This window comes from Prinia subflava, chromosome 8, assembly GCF_021018805.1.
Source record: "Prinia subflava isolate CZ2003 ecotype Zambia chromosome 8, Cam_Psub_1.2, whole genome shotgun sequence".
Lineage (NCBI taxonomy): Eukaryota > Metazoa > Chordata > Aves > Passeriformes > Cisticolidae > Prinia > Prinia subflava.
Genome location: NC_086254.1, coordinates 25,217,093 through 25,238,093, shown reverse-complemented (window position 1 = coordinate 25,238,093; position 21,001 = coordinate 25,217,093). Strand labels below are relative to the sequence as shown.

At 39.7% G+C, this 21,001-nt stretch overlaps 1 protein-coding gene across 1 annotated transcript; it reads right to left on the bottom strand.

The window, feature by feature from the left end:
- Positions 1 to 1,737: 1,737 nt before the first annotated feature.
- Positions 1,738 to 21,001, bottom strand: RAB22A (RAB22A, member RAS oncogene family). The gene is made up of 7 exons (XM_063404234.1): positions 20,729 to 21,001; positions 18,819 to 18,898; positions 15,329 to 15,410; positions 11,368 to 11,439; positions 11,136 to 11,242; positions 9,244 to 9,353; positions 1,738 to 7,915 (listed from the first exon to the last, which is right to left on the bottom strand). Exons 1-7 carry the CDS (start codon positions 20,762 to 20,764, stop codon positions 7,818 to 7,820), a joined length of 585 nt encoding a protein of 194 aa, XP_063260304.1. The 5' UTR covers positions 20,765 to 21,001; the 3' UTR covers positions 1,738 to 7,817.

Below are 21,001 nucleotides of genomic sequence, written 5' to 3'. Positions count from 1 at the left end.
TAGTTAGTAGAAAAGACAAGCTTTAAAATATTGGTAAATTAATTGTAACCTAACGGCAAGGATTAAGAGAGAAAACTTTACACAGCATATAGTCATGCATAATAAAACCCTAAAGTAAACAACTATTAAGTGTTGCTGCCCAGACCTTTCCTACTTTTCCTGAAAGAAGTACAAAGAACCCCCTGAAGCGTTTGATGATCCACGTCTTAGAGGATTTGCCAAGACGTTTTGCCTTGCCCTAATTGGCAGCTCTGAACTTACCTGTTTGTATTTGAAGGACTCGCCCACGTTTTCATCCAAGCTGAAGGTTTTATAAAGCACAGCATTGTTTAAATTGAACATTTATGAAGTCCGATGAATGTAGGTTGTCAGGTTTTTGTTGCATGTGAATAAATGTGTGTACATTTAATATTGTGCAGGTCAGATTCACTGAAATGGAGGCCACCTGCAATACCCCATCCCTGTTCCACAGACAGCTCTCACTGGCAACAATTCATCCACGAGACTAAAAGGCAACTTGTTGCCCACATGCATTTTTGATTAACAGGAGAAAATCGGGATGAACACTACATGGAAATGCTGGACAGCACCTGAAAACTTTGTACTGAAACAATTTTAAAGAACAAGTTCATCGGTTGCAAACCTTCTGCATTAGAAGCTATGAAAGACTTGAGCCAAGAGAAACAATTTTCATTGTGTATATGCAAACCAGGTGGTTTGCATTTAGTTTGCAGATTCCCTATGCAAACATATGCAAATGTCTTTTTCTCTCTGTTCCAGCATATTCCTGTATCTACCCTTCTCATGCCCTCCCTGATGTGCGTTTGTGTCATCTTAGACAAACACATCTGACACTACTCCAAAACAGTTTGCTCACATCTAAAAGCATAAATTCAAAATTGCAGGTAACAAGAAATTTGAATTATTCCAGGTCTCTGTTAAACAAAAGATCACAGGTATGGGTTTCCTGCACAGGAACCGCAGCCACTTGCTTAGTAAAAACTTATATCCAACCTTTTCATGTGAAACAGCAGTTCAGAAGCAGGACCTTTTTGTTTATTTAGCTTTTGAAGGCTGCTATTAACTCAACATGTTAGATGTGCATCCCAGATTGAAGCAACCAAACCACATCTTTCAAGTGAGTTAACTGCAGCCAAATCTGTATTTTTGGGGACTACATAAGCAACAGAACATCAGTTTAAAAAAAAGCAAGCTACAACCAGCTGACTATGAACAAACAAGAGAAGATCCCTTCCCAGCACAACAGAGCCCATGACACTATGCAGATATTAAAAACACTCCACAGTTTTGATTGACAGAAACCTGGCCTAAGCAGACGAGAACTGTGCATTTCTAAGGTAAAAGCAATGTATTAAATAACTTGGCCCTGACAGAATTTGTAAGGCCTTGCCCTGCTTGACAGGACTGTGTGTGGCCTGCAGTTTCTCAGACACGGTGCTGCAAAGAAAGGAAGTGTTACACAAAAGCTGCATTCTCTCTGCTGCTTCCCCCCGTCCCTTCTTTGCACAAGATCTTCTGCCTTTGTCTGTGTGTACACAAACCAGGGAAAAGCTCCTGTTTCTGAACACCAGGAGTCAGGACTTCTGGAAAACAGCTATTCCAGTCATTTGTACATGTAAGCTATTGCTTACATTCCTCTTCTATAATTATATTGCTATAGAGACTGTTTTTTAAGATGTGGAGAATTTTGGAAGCATTTATAAACAAGCCAGCATATTAATAAACAAAGCTTTTTATTAATAAAATGTTTACACCTTTTTTTTTTTTTTGCACAATACATCAGACTGGTAGTGATTTAGCATGTTATTACACTATAAAAGTTTATTATGAATGCTTAGGCTGAAAAGGCTGTTTACATTAAGTCAAATCAACATTTCTTTATTTGCATTCTATGCACTATATGGGAGTGTAACAATTCAAACAAAAAGGAGAGAACAAAAGCCTGGTTTTCCTCATTAGCATCTACAAACCAACAATACAGACAAACCTGTACACGCTCTCAGGACCAGCCCAAGAGAAGACTAAAAAAAAAAAAGTCTCAAAACATTCATAAGCTTGGGAATTCATCACTACAATATTTCATCACTAGCAATCTGACTACACTCCATGCAGTGAAGCAATGGTTGGAACTTTGTGCAGTTTACAGTGCTGCAGGTGCTCTGTAACTTTGAGCGGCTGAAGTTTGTTTTAGTAAGAGATAATCGAGTAAGAAGGCACAGACCTTTCAACCCTTCTAACAGGTTAACCCCATCCTAGAATGAGAAGGCAGAATGTTGTTATGAGTGACAAGAATTGCTGATACAAAGGTTAACCTTCACACATTTTACAGGCAAACACTCACAAGAGCTCTATGTGTATCAGGTTATTTTTGTGTCCTGAACACACAAATGCAGTTTCTCATTCCGAAAAAAAACCTTTTTTTTTTTTCCTTCATTGTCCTCAGTGTGGGGTTGAAGTGGGGAGATTGCCAGGAAGTCTTAAGTGTTTTAGTTACAGAAATGCAATCCATTTCTGTGCCTTAAATCAATTAATTCACTGCCACAGTGTCAGTGTTGGATACATAATTTCAGAAAGAGGAAGTAGAAGAAAGAAAGTTAAAATCCAGAAGAGTGGACTAGAGGCTTACAATAGCTTGCTCCTCCAGGTGAATGTGCTTTTAGCTTTCATTATGTGGTAAAATACAGTCATGGCACAGGTCTCAGCTGCTCTAACAGTTTCATAAGGCTGTGCTAATGAATCACCATTTTGCTTACAAATATTTGCTGCTGTGACAGGTACTTCTAAAACTTTGTGGCAAAAAAGACACCACTTATTGTTGTTGTCTAAATCTCATAAGGAAACAAAGAACAAATTGCCAAGAAAACACAATGGATTTAATAGGAAATACATACTGTAACACGAGTAAAAGTGAGGCAAGATAGTAGCAGTGAATTTATCAAGGTGTCAGAGTTACAGAATATTCAAGTGCAACAACTGGATGGAGGATCACACCCACAGTGATGAAGAGCATGACAGAAGCGCGGTCTGTGTCCTTCAATATTTGAAAAAGTTGGTTTGTTCAGTAATACATATGTGAAAACATCAACAGAAAGCAAGCAAAGGGAACCCCAAACTTCTTAAAAGGATTTTTTTACAAAGGTAATTAACTCCTTAAATAAAATGTCTAGTTAGTGTTTAAGCAAAAATTTAGGAACATCAATTTGCAGGTTGGTGTAATAGGAACAGAAAAATAGTTTCTTCAAAGTCATCTTTATTCTAGACTGAGAAAAGTCATCCTACTGCCTCATTCTTCATGTGAAATAGGGAGCACCAAGTAACTCTCAGCCATTAGAACTTGTCTAAGTATTTCTGAATAGCTCTTTATAGCATGTACACTGACAACACTATGTTAAAAAATCAGGGTTGGGTGGGGTGGGAGGAAATAGAGGGGGGAAAGGAGGAAAAAGTTGACCCTAGCGAGATTTTGACATGTCAGAGGCTAAGCTCATCAGTACTCTTGGATTTCAGGATACTCTTATATCCCTTGAAAGATTTGTTATCTGTGACACTTCAGGGATAAAGTCTGGTAATGCTTGTTCAATTTTTTCCAAGTCCTGCATTTTTGACTGTTGCTGAGCAAGAAGTGGTTTGCATTCAGACTTTTGAGACCTCTAGAATATCAGAAGGGATTTTTCAGAAACAAACATTAGTGTCAGAAGGCCTAAATAATTTAGGGAATTACATTTTGGCACCTGAATTTTTGTATGCTATACAAATATGTATTTTCAAGCATATTCCTTTTGACAAGCTGGAGCCATATGACTCAAAGGAAAGCTAACATGACTATTTTAATATTATTTCCATCCTACTTTGGTAATTCAAACCATCATCGTATTTCTGTAAATCTTCTGTCACCTACCATCACTAGGCTGTGATCTATTACCAGAGATGGGATCTGAACATAAAACATCAACAGTTTTCTATAGGGAATTTTTGCAGATTTTTAGACTTAATTCCAAGTACACAATTCTCCTGCTTTGTACACACCATCTCAGGTGGGTACAATGACTTCCTGCTGGAAATGCTAAGAAAGTTTGTCCTTTTCTCTCAACTATGAACCAAAAAGCCATTTTTAGAGGCTGCAAGTATTCAGGAGAGATATGTGAAGCCTTTTTACAAAATGAGCAGGCAGTGTAAAGCTGAAGCCAGTGAATCATGCAGGTTCTCCTCACGTTGGAGATGATTTTGCCCTGCTTGTCTGCAGCTATTGCTGCTGAGTGAGGTTCACTCCAGGGTGAGTTCTGACCTGTAAATCATCCATTCCTGTGCAGATGGCTGACACAGCACACCACAAATAGCCACATCATCCTTAACACACTCTAAAGACTGTCTCACAAGCAAGTAATTCAAACATCACTGCTAAAGCTTCCTTTTCCAACTAGTAATGTGTTATACTGGAACTAAACACTAATGGGAAGGAATAATTTAAGCTTAACAGTGTAACAAAAAAATCTTGCTGAGGCCAACTTTTAAACCATTCAAGATCTTTACCGTGAATTACTTTTTGATAATTAAAATGAAGCTTTAACCAAGAATGTACTTCTCCCCTCAACCAGGTTAAAGGATTAGACTTCCAAATCAATAAGGAGGTCCTGTCTCTTCTCCTCTCACTCTCTTCTCAAGCAAGTAAATAATCCTTCTTGAGCAGGCTGGTAGCATTAAATGTAAAGTAACACATCAAAGACTCCAGTCTGCAAAAAACATCCCTGTAAACCATTAACTGTCTGATCCTGCAGCACTTAAAGGAAGGGTCTCACTGATGTCAGCAGGGACCTGGAGTGCAGTGAATTGTTGGACCTAAAACAAAGTTTTTACCTTCACAGCAACAGCAAAAGTTGTTAGAATTGTCTTAGAACTTTTCAAAGCACCTGTAACAATTTTCAGCAGTATGATTACAAGATGCTACTGAATGTCAGCTTCCAAATTTCACCTGCTTGGGTACTTGATATGCCAGTTTTCAGCATGTATATAAAATATCCTACAAAACTCCCTACAGCACAGATTGAGAGCCTGGCAAGTCAGCTAAGTGACTGTTTTAATAGAGGGTCAGATGAAGACACCTTCCAAAACCTGCTGAGCACATTCAAGTTATTCCAAAGCTTAAGAATGAAATATTTATCAAATTATATTTTTGTTCAATTTTTTTAACTTTCATGAGAAAGAACTGGTGGTGTTTAAAAGTTGGAATAGTTGTATTTTTTCAGCTAAAAATGCTCTGGATCAATGATGTAACATACACCTTGTTACATTTTTACATACATGACACTTTGCCCTTTCAAACTTGTTCTGCAGAAATTAATCTGTGCAATGTGCTCTGGGATGGCCCTGCTTGAGCAGGGAGGACCCACTGTGGTCCCTTCCAACCTGAACCATTCTGAGATTGTGTAATTCCCTTCGACAGGATCTGAAAGTTGAGTCTCTCTGATGAGCTCCACTCATTAAACAGAAAGACACGGTGGAATAAAACTTTAATCCTGAGCTTTTTCAACAACTTCTTACCAGGAAAAAATTGTTAAAAATTTAGCTGGAATGGTTGATAATCAGCACTCCAAACACTCCAATACCCATGTATCTCCAAATAGAGAAGCTATGTTAAGACAAAATATAATCAATTCCAGCAAGCCTAGTGCAAGATCAAAGCAGCTGAGCTAACAAATTATTACTACAAAAGAAACCATTTTTTTTCCACCAAAAATGAAACAATGAGCATGTGCATCTCATGCAGGGAAGATTGCATTCCAGCTTTCAGCAGGGCCAATATGATGATCAATAAACACTTATCTGGACTCAGAAGAACTTACATCAACTGCCTGTCTTTTAAAATAAGCAAGTATTAAGAAGCAGCCTTGGTCCAGGGCTGGCAGTTTGGACAATCTGGAACACTGGCTATTACACATTACCTGCAGTAATTCAAGATCAGAACTGCAGAAAGAGTAGGGTGTAGACCCAGGAATTTGGATTTCTTGGGCTCTCTAGAAGCATTGAGCCTGTAGGACTGTGGCAAAGAAGGCAGAATTGGCAATGCAGGCAGGGTAAGGAAAAGGCATGACAAAAATGTAGTCACCAAATATCATTAAACTCACTGACCTGTCCAAAACCTCACTGTACCAGTTTGCCTGTTTTGCTCCAGCTCTGCAAGAATTTTCACTAACACAAATGAATCTGAAGTACAAGTCCTTTCATTTCTTACATTTTTTCCTACATTTCCTTCAGAGAAAATACTTGAGATGATAGAAAACCAGATTAAAAAAAAAGAATAAGCATCATCATGACCTCAGTTTGGTACTAAAGCTAACCAGCATATTTTAGTATATACTCAAGTCTATTAAGCTCTTTTTCTTCAAAAGTAAAGTTTCTCACTAGTGCTGGTAAGAAACAAAAAGTAAAAATAAATAAAATAGCACAAACAGGTATGGTCAACCTATAGTTTAATTGAAAGCCTACTAAAACCCATACAGAATAAGCTAAACAGCAATTTGCTAAAAACCCTCACAGATGAAAAACCCCAGGAACCGAGAGGCAATGATCTACATTACCACATGTCTTAAGGTTACTTCCTATGTGTATTTTTGTGCCCAAAATAGGAAAGACTGGGTGCACCCCAGATAAAAGCTTGTTCAACAGACAGGCCTCGTGCTGCCCCAACAGGATTTTCTATTGGCCCTTTCAAATGGCATTGAAAGAGAAAGAATTTCATCTGCCTCTGGATGAACTCACAGTGACAATAGCTAAAATGCAGGAAAAAAACCCTGATGGAGATTCCCCAAGAGTTTATCCCTAGATGTGGAATGGAAGGAGTGTAAAAGATTGTATTATTTTTTACTGTTTTTACATAATTTATAACATTTTAAACACTGGTCTCATAAATATAATATGAACACTTTACACATGCCAAGTAATTAAAAACTTTCCCCCAAAACTTGTAGGTCTTATCAGAACCACTGGCAGCATCTGTTTACAGCATCTCTTTTTAGTCAGCAACCACTTAATTTAGTCAGATCTACAATAATTTCCTTCAGCCAACATCTTATTATTAAAAAAACCTGCAACAACAAAAAGATGCCTACAAGCATACCAGTTTGCCTTAAAGTGATTACAGTCAGCATGAAAAAGAAGATTGTCTGTGGTTTAAGATCTGTTGCTTGTGTCCCCACCCCCAGTGCAGATCATCCTTAAATAAAAAGTGCAAATGGGATTTGGGGACTGGATGGACTGATTTGCCTACTATTTGTCTTCAGTTGCTTATTCTGTAGCCATCTCACATCAGCTGTCCCATCATACTTTGGATTAGCTACAACAAAATTTAACATAAGGCTCACTGAAGAAAAGGAAGAAATGACATCTAACTTCCAGACTCCTCCTCACCCAATCTCCCACAAAAGTGCTCATTTCCCTTTTTACAAAAAAACCCCTCCCAAACCCTTGATTACAAAACTACAAGAACGTTTCAGTTCTACCATCCATGTAGTCACCTTCCAATCAAGCAAGGCCAAAGAAGTGATGATGGATTCCCTTTGAGTGCAGGAGAATTATCAGATCATTCCCTCTGAATGCTGCGGGGGCAGCAGGCTGCCCTGACGACTGCAGTCTTTTCTGCTCGCGCACGGGCGTCACAAGAGCCGGTCCCTTCTCGGGGGACCCCGGGTGTATGAACACCAGCAGATAAAGATCTAAGACTGATAATATAAACCCAATGTGAACTATTAACTTCCAAGACCACCTACTGTATAAACGAGTTTGATTTTCTACGGGGTCAGTCAACAGCAGCTGCGCTTTGTCACCGATGGCTGTCGTCGGAGTTTGAAACCCTTCCCACTGGACGCGGGGTTGGTGTCAGTGGATGGAATTCTGCGACCTACGAGGAGGCAGGAAAAAGAAATTTATAGGAAATGTTATACTTGAAAACAATTCTAAGCATCCTGTGTGTGCTCTGTGTACAAAAATGTGCCTTCAATTAGCTCTAGGTCACTTGGGATGACATTCCTGCCCAGCAGGATGGCAGCAACAGTCTGTGTTATGTCTGTAAGAGCTGCACAAAAGGAGAGCAGAGGAAGTTTGAAGTCAATTTAGCAGCAGTTACACTTCAGGCTCATCTAGACCTGGACAGCTGAGCTGTAAAAGCACTTGGAGAATACTTTGCAGGATACAATACCATCTGGAATAGCTTGAGAACACCATCTTGACCTGTATTTCCACAGATCACCTGCATCGGGCTTAACAAAGGAGTGCTTGTAGAGAGAGCTCCTTTACTCATCTCATCAGTCTTTAGAATGGACTGCTCCTGGTTGAACATTCTCTTCTGAGGAGGATTTATGATTTTTCCCCCCCCTATAATTTATTCAAGATCAATTTTAGAGAGCAACTATTAAGTCAATAAATCAGGAAGCTAATCTACAGCACATACTTTTTACATCAGCTTCAATACATTCAACTGCTTCTATAGACCCTAATTTTTTTCTTAAGTCTGATGTTTCTGTAGTTCTCTTTTCACAAACAAGCTGACACACCTGCACATTGGTCCTGCTACTTGGCACATATCCTCCAAATAATACAGCACAGGATTCACTTTGGAATACTGCTTTTTATTCATGCATATAAAAAGTATCATTGTTGTCCTCACCACAAATGGGAAAGGAAAGATTTGCAATTTAATATAAAAAACCCCCAAGGTACTACAAACATACTTGAGGAAAATCTACATGCAGTAGTTGCTATTCCCCACGCAGTAATCTAGCATTTATGAATTCTTGTATTTTTAAAAATACACTTTTTTAGCCTAAGTACAAGCACTAAGAGTGAGAACTTAATTCCTTTTCTCAGATGTATGAAGTCTGGATCTTCCTCATGCCATTTGCTTCCTCTTTCATAACCTTGGAAGTACTAATTGGAACATTCAATAACAGACATGGTAAGATGACACTGACTTCTGACATGAGTACCCTGCCTGCTGTTTATCCAGCAGCATCACAGTAGCCTGAAAACCTCTAGAAGGAATATTTAGAGGTCATTAGGTGACCAGAAATTCATGCAGCTCATTTTGCAGTTTGTAGTCATGTCAGATTGTAATGAATTTAGTATAAAACCTGTAATTTTTCACCCAAATAGCACAAAAAGCAATACAGAAATCAAATTTCTACTCAAGTTTTTTTCAGAATAAAGTACATTTACTGTTTAAATACTTACTAATTTCTATGAAGAGTTCATTAATGTTTATTGCATTTTTCGCACTTGTCTCTACAAATATTGCATGAATGGAATCTGCATAGTCTTTAGCATCTTTTTCCATGACTTCTCTGTGAAAAAAAAAAAAAAGCAAAGAAAAATTCATAAATGCAGAAGAACCCCATTACTCAAAACCTTAAGGGACAGATTATGTTTTTAAGTGTCTCCTGTAATGAATATTTTACCTGTTTGGCATCACAGTGCTCCCTCATGCTGAGGCTGATGCTCATTTTTTACTCTGTGCTGTCTCCCTGCCTTGAGCAGAGCAGAGTCATGAACTACCCAAGGCCTTAATCCATCTGACAACACTGCAGTGGTTTTGGAGTGCTCCAAGCTTAGGGCTGCAATCAATCTTTGTGAGGTGTGTTATCCACCCCACCAGCTTTATATGTCCTAAGAAGATCCTACAGCAATATTTCCAATGATCCTGTGCATTTCTTATGGTTTAGAAAAGCAAAGTGTCTCCCAACACTGCACAAATCAGCAGTGCAGCATTTACTTTGCATGAAGATGCAGCTATATAAGGAATTATAAAAGGAATATTTTTATACTGAGCACACAGAAGTGTACAGGTTATTCTGCACCCCAAAGTAGTCAAGTTGATGATTTTGTATCTTTCTTGAAACAAAATGAAAAATACAACCTCAGTAGGTGTAGGGAGGTCTGGACTGTATGTTGTAGCAATTCACATACAATTTCTACAACACAGTGGCTACTTTTAGTAATGAGGGACTCGAGGCTATCAAGAGCATGGACTTTGAGCAGTGACTCAAATATTGCCTCTGACTGAAGTACAAGGAATCTTCCTCATTAGCTTGAGTAGCAATGTTTCCACTTATGATGCCAGCTGAGCATGTGAGATGTGAATTCTGTTCTGAATAATTTTACACTTTATTTCATTCAAAAGACATGCTACTTTTAATGAAAGTTATCAGAGCTCACTAAGTAACTTGTAGGTATTAACAATTTGTAAAACCATACTCAGAACCACCTTTGCAGTGGTTCTTTAAGCATATTACCAGCTGTCTCCTTTGAGACACCAGCTGTGGTGCCTTTTCCAGTGAAACCTAATCCCAAGAAGTTTACACACACCTCCTTTCTGAATTTTGGCTTATTTAACCAGGACATCAATAAAAAAGGCTTTCTTTTGTTTTTAGTACATGCCTTCCTGAAAGTTTGGCTGTTCATAAAGTTTCTCAAGAGCTTTTCCCGCTCCCTGCAACTATTTTGGCCACAGCCAATTCCACCCCAATATTTAAGCAGGGAAGGAAGGCACCTGAACAAGCAAGTTAGAAAAACCTACACAATGCTTTCCAACAGGCTTGGTGTTTTTCCTGACAAAATGAGGTGCTACAGACTGACAGGGGCACTTCTTGTAAAGTGAGGTAAACAGCTTCTATTACACTATAGTTTCACAGGCAGTTTAGGTTTGTGTAACTTGGCAGTGCCACCAGAAAAGGTAATCCTGTCTCCCTGTAAACTGCTCCTTTCTAACCCTGCTATCCCCACACCATCATGCCAGCAAGTGTTCACGGTGTGAGAAAAATAAATATACTTGGATCAGTTTCTTTTTTTTTTTTTAAGGGTTAGTTTTAATCTGGATCCGTTTTACAGACCTATTTACTGCCCAGTCACACGTGTACTCACATCAGTACAGGGGAGGAAATGGGTGAGACCATCCAAGGGCAGACTAACCACATCTTCTGACAGCAGTCAGCTCAAACCCCTTGTGAAACTACAGCACTAGAGCAGAACAGCTTAAACTGTTCTATATCTTTCAGGTGATCTAAAATCTTAAAATATTTAATGCTAGGGCTCAAGGAAAAGCCTCAAAACTGACAGCAGTTATTTACCTGACATCATTAAGATCACACTTATTTCCTGCAATAGCTACAACAATGTTGGGAGGTCCATGCTGGCGAAGCTCTTTGACCCAGTTCTTTAACGTCGAGAAAGTTTCCTAATGTGGGGAAAAAAAAAAGAAAGAAGATGGAAGGAATTGAGAAATTAAGAGTCAGAACTGGCCCGTGACACAAATAAAAAACCCCAGAAATTGTCATGCTGGGTCAAGATCAAGTTTCTTACCTCTTTTGTGATGTCATACACTATAATGGCTGCTGCTGACCCTCGGTAATACATCGGGGCTAAAGCACGAAACTGGAAGAGAGAGAGCAGACAACATAAACCTGATCTTCCACACCTCCAGAACCTCTCTATCAACATTATTGCTACTGAAAAATGTGAAAACCAAGATCACAGCAGTGAAAAACTCTCCTTTACAGTCATAACTAGCCTGTGCAGTAGAGCACACAACCTCCCAGGAAGGCATTGTTCTCCTAAGGACAGGCAATAAATCCTGTGGGGCTCAGCAGCACCCACTGCAAACAGCAGGAAGGCAAACTTAAACTTATTCTGCCTGAATTAGAACCTCTCACTCAACAGACTGTCTACACAAACATGAACGTGCTCAACTTTAAACACCAAACAAGGGCAAAAACACAGCGAGAAGCAAGGCCAATTCTGACTAAGATGAAAATGTTAAGAAAAGCAGCATATACTAATTTTGATCTCAAATGTTCAGAAGCTGCTGTCAGCTTTTAGCCCCATGATCAGTCTTAAATGCTAGAAACTTTGATTTCTTCACAATACAACTTACAGCTTTAGGGATTTTGCTTCAGTTTTCCCCTCAAATTTAGAAGCACATTTAAACCAAAAACCTGTGATAACCCACAATTTTGTGCCCCGTTGCAAACAGAGCTTTAAGGAACACACCAGATAAAAGGCTGCAGTAATTTTTTTGTGATTTTCAGAATTTAATCTACAGCAGGTCTGTTTGCTTTGTAGGGCCTGCACCTTTGTGTGGACAGAATCTTATAAATCCAGTGCTAAAAAAATTGATAAAGTACACAATCAAGCTGCATCAAAAATATCAGTGAAGCATTCTTAAGAACAGAGGGATATTCTGCCAACTTTAAAAATGCCAAGACAACTTATCCAGCAACCAGAACTCTCCATCAAAGTGCAGAGTGAACTGCATGTATTGGTTCCATGCAAGCATATGTGATTTAGAGCTTTTGTGCATCTTATTACTCAGGGTAAAAATAATGAATTGGATACAGTTTTTCATAAAGGTTTATTCATTTCTAATAAAATACCAATTTCCTTTTGCTTAGTACAGTTCAACTGAGAGCAATATAATAAATCATAAAAATCTTGCTATAAAGCAGAATTCCAGACCATTTACATTTGGCTCTCAGAATCTGTTTTGAAAATAGGATTTTGAATGCAAAGTTCAGAATATAAAAATATTTAATAGTGGGAAAGGGAAACATGGGCAGGCATTCAGTTCACATTGGGACATAATCTCTCTCTTCCTTCTAAGTACTAAAATATAAAGGGTAAACCACCACTTGGACTGGCTGCAACCTGGCTTTTTGATTATTTCACTATTTACATTGGGAATGAACCAACTTTCACTTGCTGATTTTGTATTACTCTCATTTCCTGTCTGCCAACACTTAAATACTTTTTTCCACCTAAGACCAGTCGGCAGATAAAATATATTAACAAAACAGATGTTACCAGAAACACTGGATTTTCCTTTTGCAATTTTTCCAGGCTTCAGCTTGCCCCCCAGCCTCCAATTTGTGTTTTGACAGAATTATTAATGTAATTATGCAGGGAAACTCAAAACTGTTAGGTAAGAAGGCAAAAATCCTAATTTCTGTAAGTGACCTCCTATCAATTGAACTCAGAGTAGAAGAAATGAGAGAAGAAATAAGGTGTGTGTGCAAATGAGGTGTGTGAGTGACTTGGTGCACATTTCCACCTCTTTCCAGCCACCCCAAAGCCACTGAGAGCAAGGGGGTGCCCAGTGCAGTGCTGCACTATTTGCAGCTGGGCTTTTGAAATAGGAAACAGCAGACACTCCTCAAGAAGCCAGGACTGTGAATTCCATGCATTCCACATCACAGTTCAGCAGAGACATTTCAGTTCCAAGAATGGTGTGGACATTTTTAGTATTCCAGATCTATTCCATGGAGGGAATCCCTTCCATAATTAATTGTCAGATATGTTGTATGACCATAAAATTGTGCTACAGATGTCAGGGCCAGGCAGGTGTACAGCTCGTTTGTGACAGCAGTGATAGTGCTGTCCTGCTCTGGAGAAAGAAACCTCAGTGAAGACACTGAATCATTTCAAAATAAACATCCTTGCTCACATTTCACTGATTTCCTTGGGTTATATTGAGGTCTCAAGTGACTTCTCTCAGATATGGAATATAAACTTCACAGGTATCACAGCTCCTGGGTCAGAGTCCTGGTAAAACACCTTTCTTTTTTGATTTCAATAAAGATACCAACTTGCAAGAAAGCAACTTGTATGGAAGAAAATTAAAGAGGTATCACTGAGAGTACAAAAATAGACCAGGACATGCTGGTCACGTACAGAGATGCTTCCTCAGATTAGATGTGCTGAATCCAAATTACAGGGTCCTCCCATTGCTTGCACAGTTAAAGCAAACAGGATGGAATGCTAACATGTAATGGATGTTTCCTGCCAAGCAGTGGCAGGCATGTTTATAAAGATTTCCATTTCAGAGTACCAACCTCTAAAAATTCATACCTCTACCTCTCAGAATATCACTTTGCAGCAATAACATTCCAGAATGGGCTATGATGTTCACTTAAGACAAACTATTTACAGCAAATGCTGACTGACTGCTGAGAATTGAAGCACTCGGGATATTTTTGATAACACAGATACTGTTGGACATCCCTGACAAGTTAAGTTTGCTTTATATGGTGCTGTTAGAAGGAAATAAATTGTCATTCAGAATCTACAGCACTAAATCACAATACAAATACATTTGAGGTACTTCCTAGCCTGTTATCAAGTTCAATATCAGGGGTGTTATCAAGCCAAAGGGCTGGCAGCTTCATTCCACCAGGAATCCTAAAGGTCAGGTGCCTGTGGATAGCAATGACTGAGGCTTTGCAAGATGTTTGCTTAGTTTGTTTTAGTGGGGGGTTTGTTTTGTTTGTCTGTTTTTTTGTTTGGGCTGTTTCTCGAGCCAATCCTGAAAAGCAGCACAGCTGTACTTGCCTGTTGTTACCCTGAAGTAATAACCCAACCTTTGCCACAGTTACCTCACATCCTAAACAAACTCATCACCAGTACTTGGCAGCTGCCAGTAGTTCACTTGCAGTCAAGAAACAGCAAGAACTGTTAATACAGCCACTGTAATTTCTACCACTCTTACCACTAATCCATAAGCAAGCAAGTCCCCTAGCAAAGTCTTCCTTTTAAATTCCAAGTAAAAATCATGCAAATTAATTAGCTGGGTTTTCAACTGATTAGTCATTTCCTTCAAAGCTTCTGTTGCATCCCCTCAGAACTACGCATGCTACAGAGATCAAACCCCCAAACTAAAATTTAAATTTCAAAAGGGATTTCTTGACATAGCTTCTAACACCATCAGATTTGATCAGTAAAACTTTACAAAAGAATAAAAGAGCAGTTATCATCTGTAACATTGCTTGAAACTCCGCTTTGGAAAGCCTAAATTTACATCCCACTCACATTTATAACCCTAACAGTGAAGCTCAAAGAATGTGTTAGCAGTTGTATGTTTTCCAGAATCAAGGCCTTATACAATGAAACACAGTAATTCATTTCACTTTGATTCTTGTGTTGCTGCACTAGTTTAAAACTCAGCTAGAAATGCTGCTAGGACTGCTGCTGGCTTCCCCCACACCAGCCTTGTTTTCTATGGAAAGACCATTCCCTTTCAGTGAACCTAAACCCAGCCTAATGTTTCATCAGCTCCTCTTAGGTCATCTTCCTTACCTTTACACTTTAATCATGACAATGATGAAAAATAAAAACATACCTACAACACCCAAATCTAGTAAGAAACTGCATAGAAGCAAATGTCCTAATACACATTTGTAAAACCAGATCACTTTGTGACTTTCAGGGGTGGAGTTGAGAAGCAGCCTAAGCTCTGGCCCAAACTTTCTCCACAGATATTGACTTTCCTTACCCGCTCCTGTCCAGCTGTATCCCAAATCAGGAATTTATGCAGCTCATTTTGATACTGTACAGTCTTGGTCATAAATGAGGCTCTGAAAAAAAAAATTCACAGTTCGTGCTTTTTGAGAATATAAATACATCCTTATAAGATTCATTACCACCATGAGTTTTCAAAAAGGTTCACATTCCAATAAAAGTTTTCTTCACACATAAATATAAAAATTGAGAAGCATTTCAGATATAAAGGCTGAAATTAAGAGGACAGAATTTCCTTTCAGAGACTGACATTCAACTACCAAAACACAACATGAATGCAAATTATAGGTTTTAATTCTTTATAAGCTGTGGATAAAAAATATATGACCAAAAAACCCAGAAAGGTCAGCCTTTTATCAACTTCCTTCCTCACAGCAATCACCTCAGTGCACACTGGAAACTTCTAGGAGGAAAGAGGTCAAATTCTTCCCTTTGTATCAGCTTTTTCTATCTCTGTATTAACATTCAGATAAGTGCTAGTAAATCCATACTTAGAAATAAAATAGGAGATGGATATCAGTATTGGTAGGTGTTAACAGGACAAAGAAATCAATAGAATAAATTGCTTGTTGTCTGCACCCTGTACAGCTCCCAAATCCTGTCTAGCATTACATATTCTAGTTTGCAGAGGCTCTTGGACCTCCAGAAGAAAAACAAAAAAAAAAATCTCTCCTATGCTCCAGGTGCTCCTCACCTTGCCCAAATTCGAGATGTTTTACAGTTAAATATTGCAAAGTACTTCTGTCGTTTATTTGATCTGCTTTAGCCCAATGAGCAGATTTTCCACGAGAACTCAAATTGAGTGACCTCACTCTTCTACAAGTGGGAGTCTTTTGCTGTATCTCTCACCTGTAGGCTCATTTCTACTGGAAAAACCACACACTGAATTCACATCCTTGTACAGCTGGAACTATAGGTGACATAACTGCTTTAAGCACGTGACATTCTACACTCTGAACTTGAATACCTCTTGTGTGATTAATTCCTGCCACTTGAAAATATTGCAGCCTTCCAAACTTGTTGTTCTGGCAGTTTTGACAGGACTGTGAAGACACTGGAGCTTCTTACAGTACCCCAAACTTGCTGCACAGTCAGACTCAGAGAGCAAGAGTCTGTCAGCGTGATCAGCATTAAATACCTGAGCCCGGGACTCTGAACTTCAGTTTATCTTGGGGCTTAAGAACCACTTAATGATGTCCTTGACACTTTTGTAGCGAATGTAACTGCAGCTTTTGGACTTGTTTCAATGCTATAAGAGGACAATTAGCTAGCTACATTAAAGAAAAGAAAAGGAAGCAGTTACACAATGTTTCAGCTGTTAAGAGGTAACCTTCCCCCCCATTCCTCAAGTCCAGATCATTTGCCAAAGAGTTCATGATCTCCAAAATTGATTTGTCTTTTAAGAAGCCAAATATAAAGTTACAACACCCCTAATAAGGAAGAGCCTAATTGCAATGCATTTCAACACCATTAATTAGCTGATATATTTCTGCAATGAGGAAAGAAAAACAAAGTGATAGGAGTATCTTTCCTAAAGCACAGCAGAGACTTTCACTTCCTTTAAGACTGTTGCAAATTATGCATCAAATCTGAATTCTCTGGTCAATATGGAAACAGTTTCCCAAATCATAGATTCCCACTGGATTTATCTTGGTTCTATAAATCGAAACATTCCTGTAAAGTAAATTTGAACTGAAAAGTTGTGTTTCTGTAACTCACATCACAAGTAAATCATCCCCTGACAAGAGGTTAAATGGTTCTCAAAACCCTTTGACAATTGGGTCAACAACACCCTCCAAACTGGAGTTATCCTTGATGATGTTTAGTAGGAATAATATGTTTTGTTACTAAATTTCCCAGCTGCTTCTCCCAGCCAGGTAGGCACTATAACTTGTTTGATATTCCTTTTTGATGCTACAAGGAAAGACAAGTTACTCTGCTGGTTAAATGTGCCCTCAGCATCCCGAGGGGAGAAAAGCTGCAGAATTCTGACAGGGCTCCTGCAGCAGCCCATATCAGAAACTGAGCAATGAACACTGACAACAACAGAGTGTGATTGCTCAGCTGATTCTAAGAGGAATGAAAACAGGACAGGAAACAAGATCATATCTCATGAACTCAAAGACCCAGGAATAAAGCTGAAACATTCTCAGCTTTAATTTTGCAAGATGCTCAAAGCCCTTCTAATCCTCACTCTGTTCTTTCCACCTACTAGTCTCAATTAGGAGCTAAAAGCAAGATATTAAAAAAACTAAAAATTAATTTACTTTATGTTTTCAGACTCTGTATCTTATTGGAGCGTCACACAGTCCCTGCATTTGGGCAAGTTTTGTTTCATTTATATAGCTTATTACCAAAATAACCATTCCTCAGACCAGTGAATAATTTTGTTAAGGCTGGTAAAAGATAGATTTTCAGTCTGTCACTCCAAGCAGCTATAATGATCTCAGTACTGTCAATAAACCTCTGTAAACAGGGAAATTTAAACAAAAGCACACTTCTACAGAACATCTGGCAGTTCAATGCCAGTATTTATACTCGAAAAAAGAGGGGGATGTAATGGAAAAGAGAGAGCTCACAGGGACCCCAATTTTTCAGAAGAACAGGATGAGACATAGCTGGTCACTATCAGCAGGATCTTTTTTGGTTGAAGCTGTAGCAGAGCCTGTGCAACACCTGAGACAGGAAGCTGTACAAACACCCCCACACACCTTTTGGCATTAAGCAAAGGCTGTCCTCCCATAAGCCAAAAATTGCTTCTGATAAAGCAGCCCAAGAGACACTTGCTAAGCAAAAAACAAACAAACAAAACCAACAAAAAAAACCAGCAAAAGAAATAAAAAGATCCAACCACTCCAAGAATTCCTGATGTTTGCCCTTCCTTCTATCCATTCAAAGATTTGAGATCACTAATGTTGCTACTCTGAGGCTCAAATTTGAAATATCCCCCTTACCTGTGAGATCAACTGCAAAAACAGTTTCACAGGTAGCTTTGTGTGTGCATTGCATACAGATGTGTAGCATTTTAACTAATTAATGGTAAGATCTACCTGAATTAGTATGTTAACCACCCTCAAGAGCATAGGAGACTTATAGTACTTGAGTCTTAAACAAATCATATAAGAAATCGTGGAGTTGCATATTAATTAGATGTTGAAACGTAAGGATTGTGCATGAGAAAAGCATGCTGTCCCTTTAGCAGAAGCATCTGTAGTGTAATTTATTCACTGTTAGCTTAGATTAACAATACAAAAATGGGCCCAGACCTTATACATGAAAATGGAAACTGCAGGAGTGCTGAGAACACTCCTACGTGTCTTGAGGTAGCTCACAAGCTTAATTAAGGCTGCAGTCATGTTTATTACCACATTTAGCTGCCACACACGAAGAACTCCCAAGTGATCTGCTCAGGTAATTTCATTTTATTCTTGCATAAATCACATTTACTTCATTTAGTTGCTTACCCTATTGTTGGGTTGATGTTGGGATCAAAGCTATCTTCGACAAATCTCCACACAATACTTGATTTGCCCACACCAGTGTCCTAAAAAAAGCACAGAAACAGTTGAAAGTGGTATTAATTACTATAAACTGATGATTCTTTTTGTCCTCAAATCCTGCAGTACATTGAATAATACATTTCTGCAAAGAATCGAGAAGTTGTGAAATACTTCAGGTATTATATTAATTTAGTAGAAAATGAAAGGTCTGTGACAAGTTACAGTTTTCTAAACAAAATTGTAATGATTTTTTTTGATGGAAAAAATCTGCATTCACACTTATATAATTTACTCAAACTTTGGGCTTTTTTACAAAGCTATGCACACCTTGCAATGGAACAGCAATGGGAAAAGACCACTTTTGGTAAAATATACAGCAATTGAGTATGGCTTGCCTGGATGGAGGACCAGTGGAGCACATGAAATTACACAAGTGTGACACATGCAGTCAACCTCTGACTAATGCTGTCCCACCCTGCTTAATGAAAGACTTGAAATTTCTTCTGTGACACACCTGAAACACATTACTAATGCAACTCTACTATGCTAAAAATGGTGAAAGAGGAAACAAACCACGAAAATTCAGAATTGTATGCATTTCTGCATCACATGGTTTAAATGAAAAAAAAAAAATAGAAGTCACATTTAGAAGTGAAATAAACCCTAAGCAGTAAAACACTTTTCAGTAGAAGCTGGACATTTGAAACGGTATTTTAATTATGAAGTGTGAAGATAAACTTTTTGCTCTACATTTCCTGAGTCATTCAAACTTTAAGGTATAAGCTCCTGAAGAATTGCTTCACTGAAACTGAAGTTTTACGTCATTCATACATTTTTTTTTCAAAACTCCTGAACATTGCAGTAATTTGGGTACACTGTGTATGATTGTGTTCATCCTGCCAAGCTGCTTTCCTCTTGAGAAAAAGCACCTTATCGTAGGTCTGTATTTTATACTGTTCGCAGTCTCATTAACCAGAGCAAATCATAAAAAGAGAAACACAGATGTGGTTCCTGGCTCAGGGAATTCAAGGACAAGTTTTCCTGGGTGCATTTTCTCCTTTTCTTCCGTGAGGAAAGGTTTCTCAGGCCAGGCAAACACAAACAGTAGTTACCCTAAATACCTTCATAACGCGAAGGGCACACAAACACATAATCTTCCCCTCTAAAGGGCAATGTGGCCATTTAGAAGCAGAAAACAATTCTAGAAAATAGAAGGTTTGCATGCAGGTGGTGACACCTCCACCTGTTCAACGTGGGGCTCCCAGAACAAACCAAGCCAACACACAGCTCCATACCCTTCAATTTCCAAACTTCTGCTTCACTTCGCTCCATGTCTCCTTTTTCCATCACCTACAAAGCTTTCAAGCCCACATACGTTCTTATAATATAAGTTCAAGCCACTCCCTCTCCCACCAGTTTGATTTCAGGTGCTTCTATTTATTTTGTGAACTCCAAGCCCCGAAACAGCCTAGGAGAAAGACGGAAGCACGCATTGGACATTGGTGCTTCCTCTCTTATTTTTTTAAAAGGAGAACAGGGCAGAAAAGGAGCGATATTGACCCCTGGCAGACGCCTCCCTCCGCGGAGGGGAAGGCGCGCCCGCCCGGTCCCCTCAGAGGGACGGGGCCAGGGCCACCCCGCTCCGGGGCAGAGCTCCGCACGCTCGGCGCCTCTCCGGGCTCCGACAGAGCCTCTCCAGCCTCTGAGAGAAGCTTTCCGCCATGGCCACAGAGCCTCTCCAGCCCCTGACAGTAGCTCTCCGCCATCACCACAGGCTTCCCGGAGCTCTGACAAGAGGCTCCCCGCCACCACAGAGCCTCTCCAGCCGGCCCCTCATTCCGCTCCCACCCTCCCTCCCGCCGCCCAGTACTCACCCCCAGAAGACAAACTTTCAGCTCCCTCAGAGCCATGGCCGGGCGGGCAGCGCCTTCAGCGAGCGCCTGAGACGCGGCCCAGCACGATCATCGCCGTCCCCGCGGCGGCCGCCCCCCGCCCGCCCCGGTTACCCGCACACCGCGCTCCTCCTCAGGCTGCGCGGACGCGCCGCCATCTTGGGCGGCCGCCGGAGTCCCCGCCCGTGCCCCCCGCTCGCTGTTGTCCCCCTCGGGCGCTGAGGGGCCGCTCGACCCCCGGCAGCCGCTGCTCCT